The sequence below is a fragment of the Tachypleus tridentatus genome, chromosome 11, assembly GCF_004210375.1.
Source record: "Tachypleus tridentatus isolate NWPU-2018 chromosome 11, ASM421037v1, whole genome shotgun sequence".
Taxonomy (NCBI): domain Eukaryota; kingdom Metazoa; phylum Arthropoda; class Merostomata; order Xiphosura; family Limulidae; genus Tachypleus; species Tachypleus tridentatus.
In genome coordinates this window covers 74,899,945-74,918,657 of record NC_134835.1, presented here as the reverse complement: position 1 = coordinate 74,918,657, position 18,713 = coordinate 74,899,945, and the positions used below count along the sequence as shown (strand labels likewise).

The following is an 18,713-nucleotide window of genomic DNA, read 5'->3' as shown; positions in this document are numbered from 1 at the left end:
TGGATTATATTGTCCACTTGTACTAGGATTATACTGTGTACTTATGCTAGAATTCTACTGTGTACTTGTACAAGGATTATACTGCGCACTTGTGCTTGGATTATATTGTCCACTTGTACAAGGATTATACTGTGTACTTGTACTAGAATTATACTGGGTACTTATGTTAGAATTATACTGTGTACTTGTACAAGAATTATACTGTGTACTTGTACTAGAATTATACTGTGTACTTGTACAAAGATTATACTGTGTACTTGTACTAGAATTATACTGGGTACTTTTACTAGGATTATACTGTGTAGTTTTGCTAGGATTACACTGTGTATTCTGTACTTGGACATCATGCACATTTCATAACAAAGAGTAAATAATTTTCGTTCATTTAAAAATATCTCGATTTTTATCGTTAATGTGGTATTAAAGAACATCTTAAAGTGTATACTGTAATAAAATCGTTATTTATAAGAAAACTGAAACTGCATGGTTTATTTTATTCTGTTACTGGCATACAATATATTTAGAGCAACTGGACTGATGTATATCGTCTTTTGTGTTTTGTCTTGAATCACAACAGAAGTAAAATATTGGTGTTAGTATACATTACTGTGTTTCATTTTTTTCACTAACGAATCGTAAGCTTCATAAGTTGCTCTATTTAGTCTCACACTACGTTTTATAACCAGTACCTTTTATGTAGTAACAAAAAAAACAAACACAAACCAAACTGTAGCCGTTTAGATATTATTTGCCTTTTATTATAAAGTCAGTTTGTTTTATTTTCATTTATTTATTGTTTATATTAAAGAGGTTTTACATGCAACAAAGCTGGTCCAAACTAGTTAAACAATAATTCTATACATCAGTCAATATACATCATATCCTAAACCAGCATTTTCATATCGCTTGCATAATACAAATCTCACGGTTTAAATAATGTGGAAACTTAAGCCACCAATTTTCTGTATCAAATCTTCTTTTATTTGTTAGAGTTTTAGAAATTTCTCCTTTTGCCCAACTGGTATCTAATTCAACTCCTGGAATTCCTCAGTTGATGAAGTAGTGTTTTCAACACGTTACCTCGTGACGCTTGTGATGCTAAAACCATGTTCTATACTCTAAGTTGTACAAGTTAAACTATGTTACTTAGTGCTTCTGCAATGGTGAAACCAGGTCCTGTACTTTACGTTCTAGGCTCGACTTTGTTACCTAGTGACTTTTGTAATGTTGAAACTAGATCTTGCACTTCACGTTCTAGGCTCGAGTTTATTACCTATTGACTTCTCTAATGCTGAAACCAGGTCCTGCATTTTGTATTGTGCTCTAGTTTGTTATCTACTGCTTTTGCAAAGTTGAAATCAGGTCTTACGCCTTTCTTTGTGCTAGTTCGAGTTTCTTATCTAGTGACTTCTGTGATGTTTAAATCAGGTCCTGCACTTTACGTTATACTGGTTCGAGTATGTTAGCTAATAATTCATATAATGTGGTAATCTGTTCATGATTTTGACTTGATATTGATCTAAGTTTGTTATTAGTGGCAGCTTTAATATTGAAGTCAGGTTCTAAACTTAAAGAAGTAATGGTCCCACGGTATTTATAATCAGAGGTTCACATAATGTTTCATAGCGGGTTCACAAATGAGTACCAGCAAAAATGGTCGATACTCACGGAAAATGGCCATTTCTATCCAACTCGTCAACAAAAATATGTTCATATTAAACTAGTAGACAAATGAGAAATAGATCTAAGATTTGTTCTTATTATTTATGAAATTATTATTCAGTTTATCCAACTAGCTAGCACAGTAAATTAATAACTAAGTTTTGTATATTTTCAGATATCAAAATCAAATTATATGCAACCTACACGAACTGGGGAATAAAACTCTGTTACAAGGTAAATTTCGGTTGTGATGGTATGTTCTTGCGCTTTTTGGCATCTTTAAAGTACGTATTAATTATTTCGGCCACGCATGCGTACTAGTTATGTGGACTCCTGTTTATAATGAACTGGCAGATTTCATAGTGAAGTCATGACCTAGATTTAGAGCTTTGTAAACAATCACAACATGCTGTTTAAGGAATGCTCTGATATTTAAGAAAGGTAACGATTTAAACAAGAAATTGTTTCGTGTAAATTTCTTAGAAACGCAATGTTGAAGTCAGAGTTTAACACGTAACGTAATAATTATTGGTTTAATGCGTTGCCTCTTGATACCCACGACACTAACGGTCGTATTCTCAGTGCAGTTAAGTAGCTTCTTAACACCAACGATGTTAAAGCCAGATCGTGCAATGGCTGTCGTTGTTGTACGTTTCTCCAAATTATTGATTTTGTGCACTCTCAGTAGCACTTTTGTTGTTGAACCCAGATGCGACAAGCCTTGCATTTGACGTAACAGCACCAGTAATACTTACAGTGACAACGTTCTAATTTCTCAATGGTCTCTATCCTGAAGCCCCGCCCACAACACATGGAATCACAGCCGAACGTTTCACTTGAGCTTTCGTTACATAACCTGTCAATAGAAAAACCCACATACACCATGTAGCTTCAATGTTGGAATAACTCATTCGTTTAGACAATCGCGTGTTTTGGTTACGCTTATTTACACCTTCTGTCCCAAGCATCAGAACATAAGAAACAACATACATTGTTATAGGACCAGTCTCGTATAAAATGTGCTCAAAATTTAAAAACAAATTTTAAAAATATTTAATCTTACGAGATGCTGATAGAAATAAATGAAGATTTACTGTCATATCGACTAGCAACTGTTGAAGTATTGATTAGATATAAAATAAAAATACAAAATGGTTGCCAACATTTAAAAATTAAAAACATCAACTATTGACTCCGGGCAGTATCAAACTTGCTTTCTCAAAGCAATTCCTTTCAGAATAGAATAAAAGTAAAAACATATTTAAATTAACAAGTTGAAACTTTCCACAGAATGGTTAACAAGTTTGAAAATTTTAAATTTTTCTCATAATTATTCTCATTTAGGGTTTCAAAAATAGAATGCAAATTATATTATTCTTAACAACACACTCACATAAGTTATATATTCATTGAAAAAAAAAAAAAAAAAAGAGTCCACTGGTGAATCAAATATAAAATTATGGACTTACAGGACTGAAAGGACCCGCATGGCCAGATGGCTAAGCCGCTCGACTCGTAATCTGAGTGTCGTAGGTTCGAATCCCCGTCACACCAAACATGCTCGCTCTTTCAACCGTGGGAGCGTTATAATGTGACGAGCAACCCCACTATTCATTGGTACAATAGTAGCCCAAAAGTTTGCTGGATGGTGATGACTAGTTGCCTTTTCTCTAGCCTTACACCCTGAAATTAGGGACAGCTAGCGCAGTATAGCCCTCGCGTAACTTTGCGCAAAATTCAAATCTAACCAATACAAGACTAAAATCCGGAGTTCAGTTTCACGCAGATAGCGTATTGTATAGCTTTCCTCTAACATAAATATATTGCTAAAAGAAATATGTCATACAAATAAAGTAAAAAACGACAACATTTAAATAGTATATTTCGATTCGTATAAGTAGACTGCTGTACAGCAATGAATGTCAAAATGTTTGGAATTCTATGGACAGCCAAACTTACATTGATCGTTTTACATGAGCTTGAAACAAATATCTCTGTGTAATAACCAAGTTGTTACTGATTTTATGAATCATTTTGAAAGAATTTTATTAGATGGGAAATCGAAGGCTTTAAAAATGAATAGAAACAAATAACTAATGAATGATTTTAATGCCAGTCAAATATTAATCTGACACAAAGTGAAATTGTTGAAATATGTATCCTTTTATTTTCTGTATAGAGACAACAACATGAAAAAGTGTTATTGTAAACTATTGGTATGTACAACGTCATATATATATATAACGTTGTACATACCAATAGTTCATAATAATACATAGCATATATATATATATATACATAATATATATATATATATATATACGGTTCTAAAAGCTTTGATTCTTCACTCTTCAGTTCTAGTGTTAGCTATTGTCCATCTATGTAACATTGTAACAGGTGTTTTTATAGGAGCACCTGCATCTAATCCAAAGCTTACAATTACAACAAAAGAATGCAGTAATGACGTGTGCGCAGTTGATGTTAAAAAGAGAATAGGGAGGGAAGAGTCGTTGATCCTATTGGTTTTAATGTAACTTAAGCCTTTTTGTTATCACGCACATCAAATGAACTTGCACCTGGATGTGCTCATTAAGCCACCCGCTGAAAGGAAACGAAGAATTTTCCTTCAGAAACGTTAAGAATGGATTCTTCTGTTCAATTTACTAATACCTGGGAATGAATACACTCATTATTTTTGACCGAACACCTTGAAGGCTGAATTAGTTGAACAGTCATGTTTTTTCAAATTGGTGTGCCTTCAACATTTGCCAGCGGCAAGCGTGTTATCTCAAAACGTGAAGGCACGACAACCTGTTGTATTGCAACTAAAGAAAATCACAAAATCACAAATTGGCTCAATGGTTAAAAAGGATGTCTTTATCGCTTAAGCTTATTCTATGTCTTGGTGTGTACGTGAACCTACGACCTTCTTTATCTGTCACATGGTACCCGTAGAAAATAATAAATTTCAAATCGTTTTCCTGTGATCGCATGTTTTTCTCATACGTTGAAGTTTTCCCATGGAACTTCTCATATAGAAGAATCACGTAAACCGTAGAGAAATATATACACAATTTGTAAGACCGAAAAGCAAAATTATAAAGAAAATAAGCTAACAACACCTTGATGTCCAATAACATTCACAATATAATTTTTTTTCTTCAAATTTCAGTATTTTCTTCAAACATTTTGCTGTCGGAGAGGTTCGAGTGCACAAATAGCCCATAAAAGTATACTGTATAAACAACAGCTCTTTAGAAGAAACATACTGTGAGAAACAAAAACATTTACTTGGCCGATAAAAAATGAAAGTTGTTGTTTGTTATTAAGCAAAAAGCTACTGAAAGGGCTATCTGAGTTATGTCCATTACAGGTATCGAAACCCAGTTTCTAGTAGTATAAGTCCGCAGACATGCCGCTGCGCCACTGGGGGAAGGGGAAGAAAAGAATGAGAAAAACAAAAATAAAAACGCGCCTTTTTTAAAGGCAATATTTCCTCTAGCTCTGCCGCCCTGTGGCTCCGCGGTATGTCTGAAGAGCTACAACGCTAAAAACCGTGTTTCAATACCCGTGGTGGGCAGACCACAGATAGCCCATTGTGTAGTTTTGTGCTTAATTCAAAACAAATTTTCTAGCTCTACATCGTGGAAGAGATGCAATTGAGAAAATAAGTTGAGTTTATATTTATGCATGTTGTATTAAAATTTATTACTTCAACAAATAGAAATAGACATACACTACTGGCCAAAATCTTAAAACCAATGAACATGAAGAAAAAAATATGCATTTTGCATTGTTAGACTCAACCACTTATTTGAGTAGAGCTTCGAAAGATGAAAATAAGAAAAGGAAAAATAAACAAAACTTTTTTAGCATTTAATAGGGAAAATGTGAACACTGTGAAATTAGCCTAAATACTAGCTGGTCAAAAGTTTAAGACCATATTGAAACGAGGCGTTAATCGGTAAACATGTAACGAAATTTAGTCATTTGTGTTCAGGCATTAGCGATGTCAACATCTCCCACTGACATTTCCTGTGTTACATTGGGTAAAAACATGGCAAAGGCTAAAAGGTTGACAGAGTTTGAACGTGGCAGAATTGTTCTGCTGCAAAAGCAAGGTCTCTCTCAATGTGCCATCGCTGGTGAGATTGGGCATAGTAAAACTGCTGTTGAAAATTTCGTAAAAGACCCTGAGGGATACGGAACGAGAATTTTAAGTGGTCGGACAAAGAAAATTTCGCCGGCGTTGAGCAGGAGGATTCGACGGGTTGTCCGTCAAGACACCATCCGATCGTCGGACCAGATTAAGACCCTTACGGAAGGAGAATGCAGCTCAAAAACAATAAGATGGCATCTACGAGAGAAAGGCTTTAAAAACCTCAAATGTCTTCAAAGGCCACGCCTCCTTCCACACCACGAAACAGCTTGGTTAAACTTTGCTGAGAAGCACCAAACATGGGACGTAGAAGAGTCGACGAAGGTTTTGTTCTCTGATGAGAAAAAAATTTAACCTGGATGGTTCAGATGGCTTCCAGTGTTACTGGCACTATAAGGATATCCCACCAGAGACATTTTCTAAACGACACAGTGGAGGAGGTTCCATCATGATCTGGGGTGCTTTCTTTTTCCATGGAACAATGGAGCTTCAGGTTATACAGAGGCGTCAAACATCAGCTGGCTACACTGGCATGTTAGAGAGAGCATACTTATTGACTGAAGGCCCTCTCTTGTGTGGAAATCCTTGGATATTTCAGCAGGGCAACTGCTTAAGATTTTGGCCAGTAGTGTATAAGAGACATATTTGTTTACAACAAAATTTAAAGAATGCAATGACAAATCACATAACAAAGAGCAAAAATAAACAATATATGTGTGTGTATCTTTTGCAAAGATTGAATATAATAAAATATTGTATGTTTTAGGTAATTGTAAAGCGTTTATAATAGCTTATTATTAATAATAACCCTTGTTTCAGTTTTCATACAATTTTGTTTCAAAAATTATTTTAACCGAAATGTCTGTATAAAACTGTCTTAAAGACAAGAGAATGTGTAAAACTTAGTCATAATAACATGTAACTCTAACAATGGTTTGTTTTGTTTTGAATTTCGCGCAAAGCTACTCGAAGGCTATCTGCGCTAGCCGTCCCTAATTTAGCAGCATAAGACTAGAGGGAAGGGAAGCAGCTAGTTATCACCACCCACCGCCAGATCTTGGGCTCCTCTTTTACCAAGAAATAGTGGGATTGGCCGTTACATTATAACGTACCACGGCTGAAAGGGCAAGCATATTTGGTGTGATGGGGAGTCGAACCCGCGACCCTCGGATTATGAGTCGAGTGCCTTAACCACCTGGCCATGCCGAGCCCTCTAACAATCGTGTTATGTCCCTTTAATGATAGTTTTGTTTCTTTGTTGTTGGCTCTCTGCGCTCTAGTGTTTCAAACTCTAAGAGTTACTGGTTTAGGGACGAAGAGGTTTAATGACAGCAAATCTTTTGAGCTTATAGCTGGAAACTGTTAAATTTTCAGATTTGTTCATGTAACCCAAACGACGTTTCTTACTTCGTTAAAATGGGGTTTAGGTGAAAAATAAAACAAAGAATAAGAGTTGTAATTTTAACTATCCATGCAAGAAAATAATTAATATAATTACATAATTAATAAAAGTTATATATTTGTAAATTTAATTATACTAAAGTTGTTGGTAATTCATTTGGTTCATTTTTTAAAAAAATATTTACGAGCCTTGCAGAATATACACAACGTATATAAACATACATATATTTGATTGTTCGTGAACATTTAATTACATACTAGAATTTCCAACTTACCGCCCTCTTGTGCCTAAAGAACCAACTTTTGGATTCGGTAGACAATAATCTGGTGACTTGGTAATAAAAATTAGATCATTCTTTCCGTACATTCCCATTTGACTATTAGCTGGAATTAGCTTCCGTCGTTTCCCTCTCCATTGACTAACAACTTCAGTTGCGATATAATACTTTCTTTTCAAGAAGTCCGAAACCTCCAAGAGTTTAGGTAATGCTCTCCAACATGTCTTAATATTACAGGATCCAGACACACCATGACACTTACACTGTGTGATTACACTAGCACGTGCTATCTGTCAGAACATAAAGATACATTCAGCCTCACTAGTTGTAATAACATATGCCTATATTCTGAATAATCCAGCCATATGACATGTAATAACAAGGAAAAAGGGGCAAAACCTTAAACCACTATGGACTAATAATGTTGTAATCTGATTGGAGTTGTCTCAACTTCTATAAAACATTCTTCAGAAGGAGTACAGCTTTCACCACTTTGTACTAAACTAGCTGTACAAGTGCTTTATTAACTGGTTCGTGCACTGGCATATTGGGATCGTGAGCACATTACTAGAACGACGTTTAAATCCGAAAATTCGGTTAAAGTAAGCTTACCTCTTGAATATCAGTTTCAAACTTAGGAACAACTAATGCAAGTAGCCCTCACGTGGTCTTGCGCGAATATAAGAAAGAAAACATATTAACCGATGGCGTAGAACAAACTAAAAAAACACAACAAAAACAGATATTTTTGTGTCTTGATTTTGAGTTTTTAATGGAGCGTTAATTCCTTTAAGAATTCAACCAGGAATACATAAACGGATTTGTTAAATAAATTAATAATTGTCAAAGTTTCAGTTAAATTGGTTAGTTCCCGCTTACGTCACATTCAAAAAAGAAAAGAGCTTTGTTATGTGGGTTGTTATCGGTTTTCATATTGTTAACGTTCTTAGTCGAACAGGTAGAAATGAACATGACACACATGAGATACAAAACATGATTTCCGAACAAACTGGACTTAATATTGAACAGCATGTTAGTAAAATGCATGAAATTATTAAGTCTTCCATACTACTGATATAAACAGTTTAGATGTTCATAAGAATCACTGTTTATGAACGAGAGTACGAACTCATAAACGTTAATCAATAGGAGTTATTGTGTTAACCTAAGGACGTCATTTTCACGAGTGTATATATATATATATACACACAAAGTACACTTTAACATAACCAAATCTACTAACGTAAACAAGGCTTACAAAACTTAATTCAAAACATTAAGAAGCTGGCATGCTACACGGATAAAATATTTTTGTCACTATATTTATTTAGTCTAAACAATAACAATGGGTCCAGAAATATGCTCCGACCGTTGCAACGAGAACGGTTACTTTGATCAAAAGTTAATAATAATAACTAATGTAAGAATTACATACAGTTTAATTTCCATAACGGTAAGATACATGGTAAATATTGTTAAACAAATCTCGAGAACAGTTTAACTCACATTTATAAATAAATACAATGCTTGGTTTTGGTTTCGCTTTACTTATGTGAGGGTTGAAGCCATGTTGCTTTTTTAATTTTGAAAAAGATATATTAAGTTCTAGGGTGTCTATTTTATTATCATCTTCCGTATGACTTCGTCGTTTTTAATGTTCAGTTTAATGTTTACATTTGAGCAACAGCTCTCATATCTTTTTTGCAAAGTTACTACAGCCAACAGTTTCCAAAAATGACATTAAAACTTATTATTTTTCTTACCCGCCTTCCTACTTTATTATTATGTCTGTTCATAATCGCTTCAGTTGTGTCTGTTCTATTCTTCTGCCTCCAAGGGCTGTCACAAAACGAGCGTGCAAACTTGAACCCATGACGCAGATTGTCAGCACATCCACCCCACTTGAAGGCTCCGTTAGGTGGCTCACGCGGGATGCGCCCACACCCACAGGAAAGAAGTGATCCCATACTGCAAGCGCGCGCTATAGTATGGCCAACAGCAGCAGATGCCAATGAAGACACAAAGGCTTGCTCTCTGGTACCTAAAATAATATGTATTTATACACATATATTTATAATACACAAACACACGCATATATATATATATATGCAAGCAAAAATTAATAACTGCAAATATAAGAACTTTCAACTGTAATGACAGAATTGTTTAAACTGATTTACTTATAAATAAATTATCAATGTATCGTGGCGTTTAACATATGAAACAAATAACAACTTAGCAATATAAAAATAAATATAATAAAGTTCGTAAAACGTAAAAATGAGAAATAGGAGAGTTTCATATATCTAATTATAAGATGTAATAATAATAAGAACTACATGAACTACTCCTGAATACAGGACGTGAAAATAAAGAAACTACACACATCACGGACATTAACAGAAAACGTAAGTATGAGGAAACATAAGAACTACTTATATCATACACCTGGATATAGACCGTGAAAAGTTTTAAATTTATAAAATATGTAAGTAAGGCACATACAACTAAAGCTGTAATGTAAGCTGTAATATAAAAGGCAATAATATAAAATATGGAGAGCGGTTTAATACATAAGAACATACGTTAATGGAAATAATTATGTAATCTTACAAGTGATATACAGTCAATAGTAAACAAGTAATGAAAGCTATTTGTTGAATTTACTGAAATTTCAAAACGTTATAACACAAATGAAGAGCTAATAAACTGTATAATGTGCTATTGGTTCATATGTGACATAGAACATCACACCTTGTTTAGATGCTGGCATTCAGTTATTCAATTACAATTATTAAATATTTTTTATAAATACAGTGCATTATTCTTCCCAATACAGCTTTGACGTTTGATTTCCTTTTAACCTCATTTATTACTTAATCCCTCACAGCGCCATTAACAGTTTTTGAAAACCAAAATATGGTGGCAAGATAGCCCTCGAGTAGCTTTGCGCGAAATTCAAAAAACAAAACATGGTGGTGAGTGCTACTTTAGTGAATTTGTATCAAGATTTCGTTTCACAGCATTTGCTATATGCATAAAATCAGTCTTGTTGAAATAATATTTCTCGCTCGATGAGTCATGATTCTGAATGAATTGCATTATGGGTCAGAATCCATATGTACTTAACAGCAGTCAGGGTGCCAACAGTGGTGAGTAGATTCCCAACACCATTAGCTGAGACTCAAATCTTCAGAAGTACCCAAACATGATTTACTCTCGATACTGTAAATTGGCTGTTATACCTTTTTCTTCTCTGCTTTCAAGCGAATTATCACAGGTTGTTGTTTAAAAATTCTAATTTGGATTCATCTGTAAAGCTCACATGTCACCATTTCTGCTGGTTAATAAAATAACATTGGAAGGAGTAATAACAGAAATTCAATAGAACAACACAGATGAGGTTTAACTATAGAATAGAATAGAATTTTGATATTTCTAAGTAACAGCTCTCATTTTCGCGTTTTTAGTAAATATCGTCATATATATAGGATAAATTTCTTTTATTTCTTTAAGAGAAACACCGCATTAAATTACCTTCTTTATATTTAATATTTAAACCACGTGTGTGTTGTTCTATTGAACAGCAGTTAGATCGAAAGATGCGATAAGAGAAGTTAATGAAGAAATAAGAACAAAAAAAAAATACTATTGCAGGTATTTAGTTTTGAGGAAAGGTTTTCCGCTTTCCCAACTAGAGTGTTCAGGGATGTAGATTATCTCCCTTCGCCCCGCTCAAGAATAAATTTTTAAAAAAAGTTCACAAATTTCTTCTTTCGGAGTCAGCAGAAAATTCAATTGATGCCTATTGCGAGATTTGATAAGATTTAGTAAATGTCTAGAGGGCAAGCGAAGGCCCAGGCCTTCAGTGACGGAGGTGGTGACTTCAAAGATGTCGACAGAGTTGTAAAGAAAAGAAGCAAGACGACAAGATCTTGTCGAACCATTAACTCAAACAATTGACGGACCTATGTCAGGGCCACCTGGTGGCAGGGATCTGTAAATCTAATGCCTAGGCTAGGATGAACCGAACGAGTTAGAGAATTACATGTGGGGGGAAACGGGAGATCCCCAAGAAAACACACTTTCACATAACAGGCACCGGTTAATCTATCTACAGTTTAATGAAGTGACATTGAAAGTAGTAACAACACGATCGAATAAAATGAAATTGTAAGAAATAATAACACAGACCAATAACGTAAAATTAAAAAATTTTAAAGATGCATACCTGCAGTTAGATCGTGCATTAAATTAGGGACAAAGTTTATAGAAGAACAGTTCCATCGCCTGTCTGCAAATGTTTCTTGGCATGTTTTCATTGTTGTTCGGGCAGCATTAGTGATCAAAGACATAACTTCCATATTGCGCTTACACAGTCTCCCTTGATTGCCATGCAGAAGTTTCTGTCTTCGGGCGTGCGTACAATGAGCTTTCTTGTTCCACATCACTTGTGTCTTGCCAATAGCTCTGTGAACAGAAAAGAAACTCTTTAATCCACAGATGGATATCACTTAGATTTCATATTTTTGTTTAAAAACAGATATATACTTTTCATATAGAATTTTTCCTAAGTGTGTTTTTAGATTTGAATCATAATTTCTTCCCGAGAAAAATAATTAGTAGTTAACTTCCGAAATCATAAAGAATCAACCAGGGATGATATATCTGTGTATTTGTAATACTTCTCCATTTCACATTTTGCATCATATTTTCAGTAAATATCATCACACGCATAAGATGAAGATTTCTATTTCTTTAACAATAACTTACGTCCGTTATATTTCACTTTCAAATATCACGTGATCTATTAAACGAAAATAAGACAACTCCGATGATATTAATTAGTGTGGTTAGCTGAATCATAACTCTCAAGAATTTTCTTTAAATAATTAAAAAAGAAACATTGTTACATACTAGATGTTTAAAATACTCCGATGACGAGATTAGAAATGGGTGGTAGTTTTAAGTAATTTTGTTCTGAACTTTTTTATGTAAAAAAACTATTTTATTTAGGAATTTAGTACTATAGAACGGGTTTATGAATGTAAACTTTATTTTTAGTAACACATAACCTCATAGGTATTTTTTGCTTCTCACTTTATATAACGAAACGTGAATTCACGTTTAAGGTTTATTGAAGCAAGTATTTTTACATGTCACCATGACAAAATATGTCTAAAGCACTGTTCTATCGCACTTTTAATCTCTTCTGTGCAATAGTTTTTCAACTAATTTATTTAGCGCTTTTGAAAATTTCGACAATGCTTCTTTGTTTGCCAACTATCCAAACATTAACAGTTGAAGTAAAAGACTGTGCTGTGCTTTATTTAAATATGAGGGCAGAACGTGACCTAGTGCTAGGCTGCAAATCCGAAGGTCTAAAGTTCGAGCCCTGATACTGCACCGAAGAGGCTCCACTGTTTCAGCTGTAGAAGTTGTTAAGCCATGACAATTCATCCAACTACTAGGTTAATAACAGCGGTGTAGACGGCAGGGGCTAATTGCTCTCTCTGGCCAGCAGTTCTAGGTTACAGATAGCCAAGACTGAATCTAGGATGCCATTCAAGTTGAAAATACTAAGTAGTTAAATATTAATGTCAAGAATAAAACTAATTATTTTGAAATTTTAGTGTTTCAGAAACCTGTTTCTTTGTTTTTTTTTTTAATTTCGCGCAAAGCTACACAAGGGCTATCTGCAATAGCCTTCCCTAATTTAGCAGTGTAAGACTAGAAGGAAAGTAGATAGTTATCACCACCCACCGCCAACTTTTGGACTACTATTTTAGTAACGAATAGTGAAATTGACCGTAACATTATAACGCCCCACGACTGAAAGGGCGAGCATGTTTGGTGCGACAGGGATTCGAACCCACAACCCTCGAATTACGAGCCAAATGCATTAACCACCTGCACATATCTGTTTTCCTTAGTTTATATTTGAAGCATGAATTCTTATTACTTTGAGGATGTAAAGAAAAATAATTAAAATTGTTTAGAGCATTGAAATATAATATGTAAACACGTTTTATTTCGCAAAAAAAGAAAGTATAAATTTAATAAATTTTGTCAACTGTTTTACTGACCAATATGGTTAATAACTTGAACAGAAAAATTATCGCAATGTTTTCACGTCTTTAGTGAAATAAATTCTTACGTATCTAATTAACACGAACTGCAATTAAAGAAGAAGTTTCACCGTTCATTAAAATAATGCCACCCAGTGGCACAGCGGTATATCTGCAGACTCACACTGCTAAAAACCGAGTTTCGATACCCGTGGTGGGCAAAGAACCGATAGCCCATTGTGTAGCTTTGTGCTTAATTCTAAACAAAGTAACATTAAAATAATTTGTACTTTGATTGAATTGAGCCAACTACTAGAATAGTGGGCTGGAAAAGGAGTTGGAATTCTTTAAAATCAAATTATTATGTACAGGATGTATTCGTTCAGACAGCTAGACTTACACTGGTATTATATCTAGTATTAGAATGGTGTTATATATTTAGAATGAATTCTATATAGACTGTTTTACTTATTTTTCTCATTGTACAGCTTTTATGCGAACTTCATTTAACTTCAGTTTTCTTTATTTATTTATTTTATTTTTTATATTTGTATTAATAATGTCACCCAAACTCTCTGTCTCACACTCACCTGATGTATAAAAATATATCTAATAATATGGATCGAAAAATAAAGGAAAGGATTTCAAGATAGAAATTCAAATACTAGTAAGTTTTCTCACACATATTTTATATTTTAGATGAAGACGACTTATTACCTTTATTTCTCCTATCTTTAACTTTCTGTCAGTGTTACTATAAACTTGTGTACTTATATTTCTATCCAATAGCGTAACATCATTTAAAAATAAATTAATTATCTTATTTGAACATAATTTACAGGTGTAGGATTGTGGAAGCGTGCGATCCCATCAAATATTCGGCATTTTTAAGTGTGGAATTTTAAAATTAGATGACTCGGCATGGCCAGGTGGTTAGGCTCTCGAATCGCAATCTGAAGGACGCAAGTTTGAGTCTCCGTTACAAAAAACACTCTCGCCTTTTCAACCAAGGAAGCCTTTTAAAGTGACGATGAATTCCACTATTCGTTAATAAAGATATAATCCAAGAGATGGTAGTGAGTGGTGATGACTAGCTGACTTCTCTCTAGTCTTGCATTGATAAATTAGGGACGAATATCGCAGATTGTCCTCGTGCAACTTTGCACGAAGTTCAAACTTTCTAAACCAGAAGGGGAGTACTAACGCCTCGCTATAACCACTGACAAGTACAGTTATGTATATTGCTCAGAATTTCCAAAACTGGAGAAGTCTGAGTGTAATGAACCACGCCTTAAGCTCACTATGATCAGCTTAATATGGGGAAAAAAAGAAACACGTATTATATACCCATATATATTACGTTCGACTAAATACCAAATCGTAAATTTTTCTAACTAAGACACTGATGAGCTGTAATATTTTAGCGTCAAATAACAAATCATGAACCGTTAAAACACCTGTGGATTGTATTTCAACACTAAAGTATCAATAAGCCTTATATTGTCATTATTATAATTCCTTATATTATACAAACAAGGAACACTACACAATGCCAGTTCTTTAGAAACATATTTGATAGTGTCAGTTCTTCACTTTATCAGTTTAATCAGTACTTGTTACAACCACACTTTGTTATGAACAAGTTTTGATGCTGTACATTTGATCTAAATCAAATATATTTAAATCCAGAACATAAGCTGCAGCTACTTGTCAGTCAGCATCTTACCAGAAAAACAAGCCCGCAGATAGCAACATATTTGATCAAGAAATATTTGACAACTTGACTGAATTTTAAGCTGGACACATCTGAAAATAAACTTTATTTGAACACAACATAAAAACAGTGTCCATGTTTTCGAAGACAAGTGGACAATCGCCTCTATTGAATCAGTGAATAATTCACCAGCTTTCTGTTTATAAAAATAAATACCTGCTGAACTAATCACGATGAAAGACAAGAAGAACTGAACAAAAATAAAGTGTTTCTGTGTTTCGAATGTCACCTCGCTTTCTTTGTCCAGTAGATAGCATCACCTCCTGACTTCTGTTCCCTTACAGTAATGGTGAGCCATCAGTTTTTAGCTGACGTCATGGTTTGTTCTAAAAATAATAATCAAGTTTTAACAAGTTCTAACTTACACTTGAAATATATACCCATATTTATTACGTTCGACTAAATACCCAATCGTAAAGTTTTCTTACGCAGACACTGCAGAGCTGTAATGTCTTTAAAATTAAATTATTATGTACAGGATGTATTCGTTATACAGTCGTTCAGACAGCTGGACTAACACTGGTATTATATCTAATATAATATTTCAGGGAGAAGACGACATTTGGAACAGAACAAAAACAGAGTTAGTTAGAATTAAGCATAAAGCTACAGAACAGGTTATCTGTCCCAACCACGGGCATCGAAACCAGGTATTTAGTTGTATGAATCTGCATACATACCAATGTGCCACTGGGCAGCGGCTGAAACAACATAATATTAGAAACTTTGAACCACGTGTTTCTGCCATTCGATGCAAAAACTATATCATCAATAATGTGGAGTAATTCTGTATTACTATAGGAAACCTACAATATGCCCGCATTTCACATTATAATTACAACGTTTATTGGGCGTATATAAGTAACCTAAAATCATTAATGAAGCATGTATTAATAAAGATGATAATGGATGATGTTTTTAAAACACTCTCTTTAACCTTGTGCCAGGTTTTTGGCAAAATGGACAGGTGTAAGACAGTTTGTGTTGGTTAGTTATTTCGGATGTTTGCAAGAAGCTATGCAGGGTCCATATGGAATAGCTGTCCCTAATATATATGTAAAAACGGCTCGTTTGGGTTGAGAAAAATTTTTACGTAGAGGAGTGAACAAAGATGACCGAAGAAGGTCGAAACGTTGTTCACTCCTCTACGTAAAAAAAATAAAAAAATTCTCAACCCAAACGAGCCATTTTTACATATATATTTTTCTACAAGTGGGTTTTCTCGACATCACTGAGCTGTCCCTAATGTTAAAATGATAAACTAGAAGGAAGGCAGCTAGTCAATAACACCCATCATGAACTCTTGGACAACTCTAATCGAATAGTGGGATTTAACCGTTACCTCTTTAACACGCCCATTTTACCCCAAACAATGGATTGCGATTATTATTACCATCATTTTTACTTTTAATTCGCTCTAAAAATTTCGAAATTTACGGCATTTGATCCTGATTATCTGGGTAGCCAAAGTAAATGTTAAACACTGGTTATGAGTTAAATATACAGAAGTCACAATAACACAAAAGGCGTCAAATGAATAATAGTTTCTACCTATGCATGCTTTTCAATCTGGAAATAGTTTAATTTATCGATTTAAATTCAGTACTTTTCTAATGGAATGATTAAATACTGACCCTGCATGGCCAGGTGATTAGGGCACTAGACTTGCAATCTGAGGGTCGCGGGATTCGAATACCCCTCCCACCAAACATGTTCGTCCTTTCATCCGTGAGGGCATTATAACGTTACGATCAATCTCACTATTCATTGGTAAAATAGTAGCCCAAGAATTGGCGGTAGATGGTAATGACTAGCTACCTTTCTTACATTGCTAAATTGGAGTTGGCTAGTGCTGATAGCCCTCGAAATTTTGAACAAAGTTTAAATATATTATGTATCCATGCTTTGGTCCTTCTATATTAACTGATATATGTACGTTTTTGTTTCATATTCTACCTGGTTTAACTGTGAAATGACCGTGTCGTATGCGATCAGTGGTTTAGCAGTAAGTAGCATACGTAAGGGTAAACGTATCGGATATACATGTGTATGAAAAGAACACTGATTATAGTGAAATAAGCTAAGCCAGGACTTTCTGTAACTGCTTTAGATATAAATTTTTGAATCATTTGTTCTGTAAGTTTAATCTAACCTAAGCTTGTCAAATATTATAGGTAACCACTTTAAATAAACCTTTGTTGAACTTTGGTATCATAATAAGTTCAAACTACCAATTAATGTGTTTGGAGTAAAACTAGTTTATTTATAACACAAATAACACAGATAAACGTTTCGGAATCCAATATACTCCATCTTCAGTATCTAAAGCAAAATAAACTTAACCTGTTAAATTTCATCATATTTCGCAAAGCTAACACTTGATGTGGTATTACTGATTAAAGAAACCTTCCATATCAAAGAACTTTCACCAACATTAGATGACATGCAGTCTTCGTGTAACTTACACATTTAATAATATATGAAGTATTTTTTTGTTATTCATTTAATTTCTACATTGTTGTACTTTTGATTAAATTACTATTATTATAATAATGTATTTTGATTAATTACTTAAGACTGATGTAATTCGTTTAATTTGCTTTAGATACTGAAGATGGAATCTGTTGAATTCTGAAATGTTTATCTGTATTGTTTCGTGTTGTAAATAAACTACATTTTTACCTCATGTATCGTTATTCTTTTTATTACGTAACAGATAATATAGCCAATCATAATTGTGTTTTTTAAGTCAGTTTCTACATACTGAATATTTAGTTTTGCCTCTTGAACTGACTAGAGCCTGCTTTCTTTTTGTTTCTTCGTAAAGAAAAATGTCTCCCATTGGTTAAGCGGTATATGGCTAAAAACTAGGTGTTTTGGTACCCGTGGTGGACGCAGCACATTTTCTCGATTCCGTAACTTTGCGCTTAACTATGAATAAAGAAAAATATAGTTTTAGAATATATTTAGTTCTGGTTATTAGCTATATTAATAATAGGTTTTAAATGAAAGACATCTGAGCTGACTAGATTTCAAATACGACGACAAGAAAATTAATACAGTGAAATTATTGTAAAATTCGTTGATTTGTTGTAATAGGCCGTTTTAACAACAATAAAATTTCCTATTAGGAATTATAACAACACTGAATAAATTTCATACAACATATATTTAACAGGTAATATAAATTCACGGTTGCATGTCCCCAATCTCTAAAACATGATCTTATATCACGCACTTTAGCCAATGGTCAAACTACAAGCAAATACCTGTTTGTTTATCTCTATATGTAAAGAAGTATTGTAACATTTTGTAACCTAAAGAAGTTGGTTTTCAGAGTTTTAAACAATAAGTTTTGTTGTTGCGAGACA

At 33.9% G+C, this 18,713-nt stretch overlaps 1 protein-coding gene across 1 annotated transcript in view; it reads right to left on the bottom strand.

The window, feature by feature from the left end:
- Positions 1–738: 738 nt before the first annotated feature.
- The window catches only part of LOC143232484 (protein Wnt-11b-2-like), a 33,839-nt gene continuing 15,864 nt past the window's right edge, over positions 739–18,713 (bottom strand). Inside the window, exons 2-5 of the mRNA XM_076468020.1 lie at positions 11,732–11,970; positions 9,264–9,541; positions 7,498–7,790; positions 739–2,518 (exon numbers count right to left, since the gene is read on the bottom strand). Of these exons, the coding sequence (XP_076324135.1) occupies positions 2,344–2,518; positions 7,498–7,790; positions 9,264–9,541; positions 11,732–11,970 (985 nt within the window). The 3' untranslated portion in view covers positions 739–2,343. The remainder of the gene's footprint in view (positions 2,519–7,497; positions 7,791–9,263; positions 9,542–11,731; positions 11,971–18,713) is intronic.